Genomic DNA, 10,705 nt, shown 5'->3' on the forward strand with positions numbered 1-10,705 from the left:
CATCTTGGATGATTGGTTGGGCATAATATGAGTAAAGAAAGGAGGGAAATTCTAAGCAATGTCAGTGTCATAAGAGGGGAAATCTCTTAAGATATACACTATTATCTATGTTTTAGAACATAATGAAAAAGTTTTAGTCTTCTTTTTTCCCCATTTAACGACAGCTTGCATTTTGTAAATATTTACTTACGTTTCAAATTGAGTATAATTAGACCATATATTAATTGATTTATTTATTTATTTATTTATTTTTTAACAGAATAGAATATGGCAAAGAGACCAGAGAGATATGCGGGCAATTCAGCCTGATGCAGGTTATTATAATGATGTAAGTATAAGATATGTCATGCTAGCTTAATAGAAACCTCTTTGCTTGGACGTTTGAACTATGGGATCTCTAATTCAAACATGGACTTTTCTTTTTACATTTTTATAATTAAAATAAAACATTCCTAAAGGGATAATATAACATATCTGTGTAAACCATGGGTTTTTTTTTTTTAAATCTCAATTTAAATTTTCCTTTTAATCTGATGACGGATGAACTTTTGATTTGGGGTTTAAAGCAGTGTCCAGCAAAAGATTGCGCTGCCTCAGAGTCTCTGTAACAGGAAAGTTAATTTTAAACTTGGCTTGTTATGAATGTGTTTAATTGTGTTAACTTTGAGAAGTAATTGGGGGAAATCTGGCACTCGATTTTATTGTTTATTTAGTAATTATGGGCATTTAACTTTCCTGTATCTCCATTTTCTTCATTTAATTACTATAGACTAATTGTAATCTATTATAATAGTGTTTTGAAAGTCCTATATGGTCCTGAATTTGTCTTTAAATGTTGAAGTAATTACCTTGTCATGTCCCTGGTTTATGCCCTGTTTGTGATCTTTAAACCCAATTTTCTTTTTTTGTAGCTGGTTCCACCTATTGGGATGCTGAATAATCCTATGAATGCAGTAACAACAAAGTTTGTTCGAACGTCAACAAATAAAGTAAAGTGTCCAGTATTTGTTGTTAGGGTAAGTATTCTGTTTGATATTTTTTGGAAAAATTAACTCTTGAGTTAGCCTGCAAATATATTTGCAAAGAAAATTAAACATTATTTTAAATGTATATCTGGGATAAAAATCAGTGTATTGCTTGTGTTTTTATTTTGAAATATCCAATCATTTATCCACTATATCCGCATTTAGTAAGGTAGTACTTTTGGATTGCTTTTCTTCATGTTGCAATTTCCATAGAATTCTCTCTGAGCTGGCCATGGATATATATATTGCAGCAGGTGTCTGACTTGCTCTTGAATAGGAATGTTTTGTTACTGTTTAGAGAGCAGCTTCTCAAGGTGAATGAAAACTCTTAGGGTTACTAGGAAGGAAAACACCTAAGAAGAGCTGAAGACCAGTGGTAGACCATAATTGTCAGCTCCATGAAGGTACATTGTAGGTACTCTATACATTTTCACTAAAATTTTTAAAATATAATTTAAAAATAAATAATGTATTAACATGGTTCAAATTATTAAAATTTGAAGGGGTTTGCAATAAAAAAGTCTTCCCATCTCTGTCTCCCAGGCGTCCTGTTAATATTTCCATAGATAATGATATAATCATTTTTTTGTGGTTTGCTAGTAAGAATGCACTTGCTGGTTAGCAGTGTATCAAGTCCAGAAATGTAGGAAAGTTAATAGTCAAAGTGGAGCAAATAAGAATTGAAAAAAGTAATGGGACAGAGAAAAGACAGTCATGGCAAACATTGTGGCAAATGAGCAAAATAAGCAGATCTTCTTATTAGAGAGTTGTGATAGACAGCCGGGAGAACTGAGAGGGGCTGGAAGAGACTCTGGCTTGAGCTCCATACAAATGTGGTAGTCAGTCTCAGGCCTCCTGTTTACTTCAGAGGCCTATTACAGTAGAAACCATTAGTAAAGAAACATTATTTGAATAGCTTTTGTATTAGGAGAGCCAACTAGTAGGTAGTGTAATTTTGTTTGCCAGGGAATTTGGCAAAAGGAGTATGATGGCAGCTAATTTTAATATCTTGTTAGCATAACACAAAACCTTTTTGGAATGAGTAATATCTGAGCATTCTGTGTCCTGTATCTTGTTAGATGGGTAAATTTCTCATTTGGGAATTGAGCTATAAGGTCTTAAGAAATTTGCACATAGTAGAGGCAAGTCCAAATTACAAGGTATTAAAGACATAAAGACTGTGGGTCCTGTGTCTACAGTTTGATTGCTTGTAGTATTTACTGGGTTGGGATCCATAGCAGATAACAGAAACTAGGAAAGTAGGAGGATTTTATTAATAATAATCAAAATCATGATCTGCAGGTAAACAGTAAAAGGCTGACTTGTCATATATATCTGTGAAATTTACCAGACTTCATTTCATGTATCTCATCCTATAAACACACTTGTATTTTTCAACTCTGTGTCACATTTTTTACTAATAGGATTGTTGTATAGATATTTCATGTATTTACATCTAAGGAAAATGAACGTGTAATCTATCATAGAAACTTGAAAATAAAAGTAAGAAAAAATATGTTGCATTTTGAGTTGATAAGCATATATCACAGATTCCCTTCAGTGTGCAAATTGTGACATTGAAATATTGGGGTACTGTTTGTCATGCCTCTGTTGTATTACATTTTCTTGGAGGCTAGATTAGCATAAGACCTGTCACTGCCTGATACTGTGAACGAAGAAGTTAAAAAAATATATATACATGTATATATTGTACGTTTAGTTTCCAGGAAAAGTTTGATAGCCTTGATGTCCTTAAATGTAATACTGTTTTTTCATAAGACACTGGTAACTTTTTTGCCTGAATTGGTTCACTAGCAGCTGTAATAAACCAAATCCTTTATACATTTAGTCTTTGAGTTTTTCTGGTGACTGACCATCTTATTTATGTTGGTCTGCCATGTATTCTAGAAAAATTAGGTCTTTGCATATTTTGTTTTGAAATGCTGTTTAGAGTGCCTAGGTGTGTGTAACTTAACAGGTATTTAAAATGCACTTATTATTTTTACTTAATGAGCTAAAGTGCTAGAGCTTTCCTTGCACTGTGTTAATACAAGTTCTTTTCTGACAAAGTACTTGCTTATAAATCTGAGCTATAGTCTTAAGTGAAAGTCAGTATTGTCCACTTAATGTCAATTATTGGATGTTTTATAAATAAAGACTTTCTAAATGTTTTAAAAATTAAGGTTGAGGATTCGTGACCTTGTATAATGTCTTTTTTTTCCCGCCAGTGGACTCCAGAAGGAAGACGGTTAGTCACTGGAGCCTCTAGTGGAGAGTTCACCTTGTGGAATGGACTCACTTTCAATTTCGAAACAATATTACAGGTAACAGTAATCATCAGATGGTAGCATCATCCTGTGTTACTGTAAAGAACTTGATATAGAGTTACTGTCTTGGCATTTTAAACTTAAAATTGGACAGATTATTGTTATGAGTTAATATATGCTCCTGTAAAGGCTTCCGTCATACATTCTTTTGTATAATGTTTACAAATGTTTTATGTTTTCACAGGCTCACGATAGCCCAGTGAGAGCCATGACTTGGTCACATAATGACATGTGGATGTTGACAGCGGACCACGGAGGATATGTGAAATATTGGCAGTCGAACATGAACAACGTCAAGATGTTCCAGGCACATAAGGAGGCGATTAGAGAGGCCAGGTTTATACACAATATACCATTTTCTGTAGTCCCTATTGTCATGGTTAAATTATTCTCTAAGTGTATTCTGGGTGCAGAGATGCATGGGCTCTGTCAGATTCTGGGAAACTTTCTGCACCCTATAAACACAATATTTTTCTTTGTTTTCACACATTCACCATTTTGCTGGCACTTTTCTGAAGTAGTGTTGTCCCGGTATCAGCCTTTGCAATATGTTAGAGATGTATTGTCTGCCGCATTTTGCACTGGTTTTCTCTTTTCGTTTATGGTTAATAATGTGTATACGTTATTCATTTTTATTACCTACTATGTAAGACAAGAATATTTCATTCCAAATAAAGAATTCAGTCTTTAATTATACAACTGAATAAAATATAAAGCCTACAGAAAACACCTTCAGAGTTCACACAAAATGCAAGATAAAAAAGGCTTAAGTGAAGACCTGGTTGGCTTGGTTATGCCACGACTTCAAAAGGAAAGTATAGTAGGACTAAAAACTCTCACAAGTAACTCTGGATGTGGCAAACATTAATGGATTAATGAGTGGGTTCTTTCAAGCTTTGAAACTGTAAGCAGACCAATGTCAAGAAGACTTTCCTTCTGATTCACTGTTGATAACATCAGTAATGCAAATGTATCATAAGTGGGAGTTTAAAATATTTTCAGTGAGTTGTATATTTTTACATATCAGTGAGATATGTATAGTAGAAATGGAAAAAAAAAGTTTCAAAAACAAGCCTGAAGAATTGCTGCAGCCTCAGAATAAAGCTAAGCAGCATTCTTTACGGTTGTGCCACCCACGTGTGGGAGGAGGTTGACATCTTTATAGAAACATCATCCACTGCAGTCACTTGTTTCTACTTTCAGAATCTTAACAAAAGTTATTGGATAAACACGCTTCTGCAAAGACTTTGCCTTATTGTCCTGACCATACGTTGAGTTTTCACAGTTGGTCCTTTCTTAGGCAAAGGGTTCAGAAGTTCAGGGGAGTTCTTAGATGAGAAACTTGATGGTCTTTTACAGGGAGGAAAAAATGGATTCCTCCTTTGCAAGCATATTCTTTGGCTTTAAACAGTCAGAAGGTCCCCATGTTAGTTTTCTTCAAAAAGTGCAACATTCATGGGATAGCTTGCCTGGAAGAAGGTGTGAACGTTTTCCACAGACCTTTTACATAAATCAGAAACATCATATGTAGGGATGTGTAGCAACCAGTCTTTAAACAGCCTGTCTGAAACTTCTATGAAGTTTGAAGCAGAAGCTGATGCTAATTTTTTGAGCAGTATTCCTATGTGATTTAAAAGACTTTACAGGAATATTGCAAAGATAGAATTTGTTTAGTTTCTACACTTAAATCAGCTCCATGTTTTCTGTTGGTACCATAGGAAATACTGTACTGGGGAGTGTGGGTAACAATAGTACTAATAATACACTCATAAAGTTCTCTGAATATTGATGATTGAAAACTAAGAAGCAGCTACTCTGTTGAATTCTTCTTTTGATGAGATACATTTGTTAGCTGACAACATTCTCTTTAAGGGCTTCTTCACTGTGGATACTTCCCTCTCCTGTTTATAACGCAGCACAGTGTTTTTATTTTTCCCTGTCTGAGAAGCACAGATAATCTGTTAAATGCTGACTTCTTTCCCCTGCTGTGTGTCTTCATGTAACAGTTTCTCACCCACGGATAATAAATTTGCTACATGCTCTGATGACGGCACTGTTAGAATCTGGGACTTTCTTCGTTGCCATGAGGAAAGAATTCTCCGAGGTACGTGTACTAACAGTACTGATTGGAATATTTAAATAGGGAAGGCATTTGTGGTTTAAATCATCACAATACCACAATACCAGCTTACATCTTCATTCAACTGTTTTACATACACACCCTCTCAGTCAGGCTCTTTAAAGAAAACTGAACTCTGGTTCACAATCATTTTTGTAGATTTTTACTACTAATATTGCCTTTGAATTCTTTGAACTATAAATTGAATACACATGTTCCCCTTCTTCTCCCCTCTCCTCCCAATTACTTACTTATCTGTATGCATCCGTTAGGGCTGTACTCCTTTTCCTGCCTTGTACCCAGGGTAGCTTTCACCAACATACTGACATGATGATTTTATTTATATAGCTCACACTCTCCTGGCAGGCCTTGTACCCAGGGTAGCTTTCACCAACATACTGACATGATGATTTTATTTATATAGCTCACACTCTCCTGGCAGGCCTTGTACCCAGGGTAGCTTTCACCAACATACTGACATGATGATTTTATTTATATAGCTCACACTCTCCTGGCAGGCCTTGTACCCAGGGTAGCTTTCACCAACATACTGACATGATGATTTTATTTATATAGCTCACACCCTCCTGGCAGGCCTTGTACCCAGGGTAGCTTTCACCAACATACTGACATGATGATTTTATTTATATAGCTCACACCCTCCTGGCAGGCCTTGTACAATATGCATTAACCAAGGCCTCACTAGCTACACTTCTCAGTATTGGTATTTCTGAAAGGAGGTGGGTTTTCAGTATGCCGCATTTGTACTGCATGGCCCACTTGTTACTAAGCTTTGGAGGGAGTTTTATTTACTTTTATTGATTTCAGAATTATAAACTAACATCTATGAATTACTCTATTCTAGAAAAGAAGTCCGTATTTTCACTTGGATTAACTTAGTTTTAGACTTCCTAAGGTGGGGCTGTTGAAATACTCACAGTACATCAACACCATTTATGTGAATTCAGTGCTGTTAAAGTAAGTTAAGGAAATTAACTGTGTGTTTTATATATTCAGTACAAACATTGAAACAAAAAACATTTACACTTTTAACTAAATCTCATTATTATTAATTGGGAAGGTAGTTTTCTCAAGTGCTTAATTTGAACCTATACTGATTTAACAGGGTGTACATTCTGTTGCATACTCTTGATTCCAATATGCCATAAACGTAACATCTTCCTCTGACACATAAATGCAGGGTGGGAGAATGGGTGCCACAGACATTGGGTGTCAAGCAATTACTATTCAGAGATTGCCCTTTTTGTTCAAGAGTCGGCGGAGTTAGTTATCTTAGTTGACTTATAAGTTTTTTACACCTTTTTCAGAGCTTTATTTACAGCATATAGTGTCGATGCTTTCTAGACAAGAAGCTAAGTATTCTTGATATTTAACCCATATTTCAAGCCAGTATTTTTTTTTTAATCACAATTTTTAAACATTCCTGGCTTTGCACATTTTGTGTGGGTTTTATCCACAGCAGCGTATTGTGATAGCTAGCGTAAGGATATAGTACCTTCACCTGTCATAGTGAAGGGGTGTCCTCACAGTGAGGTCATAATAGTGTACAGCTTCAGAACTAGATGGAGCCTTTGAAATCATCTAATCTGAGTTACTATATGGATGAGCACCATGACCCAGAAAGCTTAAGTGACGCGTTCAAGGTAAAAGAAGTTCAGAGCCAGGACTAGCATCCTGTCACTTGACAACTAGCCTAATGCTACACTAATGTCGCATCTTTCCTCACTATTAGTGGAAGTCTTAGCTACTAAACAGTGATAAGGGAAGCAACTTTTTCTAGGCTTTGAAAATCCTAAGAAGTATAGAGGAAACCAAATAATTTTATTTATTGAAAGTAATTCTAAAGGATCAAAACCATTAATTTTACAGTGACCTAGGACTATAATAACTGTGAAGTCTGATACAAAACCACTCTGCATCTTGCATTAAATAAAGAAGAAGAAGAAAAGCTGCTCTAAAATAGCATTTTCAATCCCAAGCTCCAATGAAGTGTTATATTCAGTTTCTAAATAGTGCTTAAGAACTTTTCTTCTGAAATTTAGTGTACATGAGTTATTAGTTAGCAGTTAAATATTTTCAGATTTGAGTCCAGGTGGATTTGGATAATGTGGATGCTGAATCATTACCTCTTCTTCTTATAGCTTAAAAAATACACCAATATCATGTGTATACTGAGAGTTGAATTTTATTTTTTATGTGGGTGTTCTTTTTAAGTTTTCACTCTGAAAATTTCGAACATGCACAAGAGTATAATGAACTTGCATGTACTTTTAGGATTTGTATTCTAGCTTATTCATGTTTTTTGCTTCCTTTAAACAGTATTCTACTTGCTTTATGGTCATGATTTTTTTCTTTGTACCTCAATGAGTATATGAGAAGTATAAATATAGTAAGCCAAGTTAATTATACCACCCAAGCAGTAGTTCTGATAGTGGATCTGGTATAGTAGACGGGTTTTTCCAATTATCCATTTTCTGTCATTCCTCATTTTTCTAAATTTTCTGAACTTTAGAGATGATTATAAAATAATGAAACCAATGTTGTTATAATTTTCCTATTCTTCACTTGGTGGCTTGGGGATCAGGGGATGATGGAACTCCACTTGTCTCAAGGGTTGATGTGAAATTCCTCAAATAAAATTTGAAGTGAACTTAATTTAGTTCTGTTCGTAGAGAGAAAGGTGGATCACGTAGTTAAGCAAATAGGGCGGCCTCTAAAATGTCAGTTGCCCTATAGAAAGGGGGTGATGTTCACGTAGCCTCCATAGGCTGTGTGACGCCAGGCGGGTAGGCATATTCCTGAGGCATGTTAGTGTTGTGCATCAGACCATCACTTGGGATTAAGTTAAGAAAATCCAAGAACATGTTGATTGAAGGGAATGTTTGTGATCACGTAATCCAAGTCTTTATCTGATACTTTTCTACATCATTCTCCAAAACCAGTTTTCTACTCACAAAACATTTTTAGTGATACAGTATTCACTACCGCACATGAATCTCTTTTTCAATTTTAGGTAGCTCTAATTTTCAGAAAGTTCTTTCTTTATATCAGAAACCCACTTTCTTATAACTTGTCCTGCCTTCTGGAACACAAAAAAATCAAGTCTGTACTCTTCTACATAGCAAGCAGCTCTTTAAGTATTTGAAGACAGCTCTCATGTCTTCTTAATGCAGTCTTTCAGCTATAAGCTTACAGGTTCCCTGTGAGTGCAGAATTTACAGTTGCTTTTTAGTGTCCTTACTGAGATTGTTCTTATGCTTCTTGGAAAAAGAAGAAGTTACACAAGAGAAAATAATCAGTATTTTTAACAAAAAATGAGCATCGATCTATTGCCAGATTTGCTACTTTGAAGTTGTAATGTTTGGTCCATAGATGGGAAAAGGAAACACTTGTGAAATTGAATATACTGCAACATTGAGAAGCACCATGTATATGTCCACCCATTTCCAAAGCATATGCAAATCAGCATAATTTATACACATTTATCCTTTTCTAGTATGAATTGCAGCACTCAAATTATGGACTGGGATTAAAATAACATTTAAGCACCAGGAATACATGAGTCTAAATGAGCCTCTAGGTGTTTATGCACTTGACTCCAAGAGAAATAGAGGCATTAAAATCCATTTATTTAATTAGCATATATTATATGCATGCTATCATAGGTAGAAGAAATTTAAAAGAAAATAAAGTATGATGACCTACCCTCCTGCTTTTTTTTTTTTTTTAATTTATTTATTTTTATTTATTTTTGGCTGTGTTGGGTCTTCGTTTCTGTGCGAGGGCTTTCTCTAGTTGTGGCAAGCGGGGGCCACTCTTCATCGCGGTGCGCGGGCCTCTCACTGTCGCGGCCTCCCTTGTTGCGGAGCACAGGCTCCAGATGCGCAGGCTCAGTAATTGTGGCTCATGGGCCTAGTTGCTCCGTGGCATGTGGGATCTTCCCAGACCAGGGCTTGAACCCGTGTCCCCTGTATTGGCAGGCAGATTCTCAACCACTGCACCACCAGGGAAGCCCCCCCTCCTGCTTCTTAAAGTTTAGTAGGAAAGGTAAGATATTGTCACAAACAATATTGTTGGATATTAGGGGAGAAGAGTCATGAGAGTATTAGAAGTGTAGTTTAAAAAAAAAAAAGTGTAGTTTTATCAGTGTAAAGTTAGAAGCAGATCACTTGTGACTAAAATGAAAATGTGAAACATTGAAAATGTAGAATCAGTAAGAATACGGAGTAAATTTTAATGAGAAGCATAATTATATATTATATATAACATGTATATTATATATAACTTAAAAAGAATCCAGTTTACCAGCTTTAGCATGCTTTAATTTTGTTTTACCTTCTTGATTTTAACAATAGCTGACACATTACACTTACTATGTATCAGGCATATTTTAAGTACTTCGTTTAATCTTACCAGTAACCGGTACTTCATTTAATCTTACCAGTAATCCTATGAGATAAATACTGTTTATTCCACAGTTTACAAATAGTAACCAAGGTACAGGAAAGTTAAGTAAGCCTCCCCAAGGTAATATAACTTGTAAGAGGTGAGGCTCAGATTTGAACCCATGTTATTTCACTCCAGCGTTCATGCTCTTATTATGTTAAACTGCCTCTTTTATGTTTTAAAAATATCATCAGCATGGATGTAATAATGTCTTCCTGAGCTGTGATGACAGAATTGTGGAGTTTTTTGGGGGGAAAGGAGAGAAGTGTGGGTAGAGAGAATTTAGGTACTCAAGTTTATTTTACCATTCTTCTTTAAAGCTGTCCATATAGGCTATAGGTTTTCAATGTATATTTAACAACAAAAAAAATTAAACCTCAATGAATAGTTCAAACTGCAAATGAGTTATAAGCTAGGTTATATAAATATAACATGGACATAAGGAGCTGTACTGAGACTTACTCAGGAGGTAAGATCTGTTTTCAGTTTTAAAATATAGCACTCATGGAGAGGAAATGAACCCCTGAGTACACACAGCTTATGAAAAAGAATACTATTAGTATTTTTACTAAGTCTCTGTGTATCCATGCCTGATTGTATTTGGCTGTGGTTCTTAATGAGAGAAACTCCTCAGCAAAGATCTTTTGGTTCAAAAAGTGTGTTTTTGAACTGTGTAAAGACATGTTTACAAAGTCTGAGTGTTCAAAAAAATCTCTGATTTTTTTTTTTTTTTTTTTTCTTTTTTTGGCCGTGCTGTGTGGCATGTG

General features: G+C 35.3%; 1 protein-coding gene across 5 annotated transcripts in view; it reads left to right on the forward strand.

The window, feature by feature from the left end:
* Positions 1-10,705, forward strand: part of WDR33 (WD repeat domain 33) — a 99,981-nt gene that overhangs the window by 41,463 nt on the left and 47,813 nt on the right. For 4 of the 5 annotated variants that reach the window (XM_082465672.1, XM_082465671.1, XM_082465670.1 and 1 more), the window contains 5 exons: positions 260-328; positions 912-1,016; positions 3,254-3,349; positions 3,537-3,688; positions 5,359-5,456. In XM_082465672.1, coding sequence (XP_082321798.1) covers positions 260-328; positions 912-1,016; positions 3,254-3,349; positions 3,537-3,688; positions 5,359-5,456 — 520 coding nt within the window. Of the gene's footprint in view, positions 1-259; positions 329-911; positions 1,017-3,253; positions 3,350-3,536; positions 3,689-5,358; positions 5,457-7,361; positions 10,685-10,705 lie in introns of those variants that run through there. The other variant, XM_082465674.1, reaches the window with a different exon arrangement.

Source organism: Balaenoptera physalus (assembly GCF_965194825.1).
Source record: "Balaenoptera physalus genome assembly, chromosome: 6".
NCBI lineage: Eukaryota > Metazoa > Chordata > Mammalia > Artiodactyla > Balaenopteridae > Balaenoptera > Balaenoptera physalus.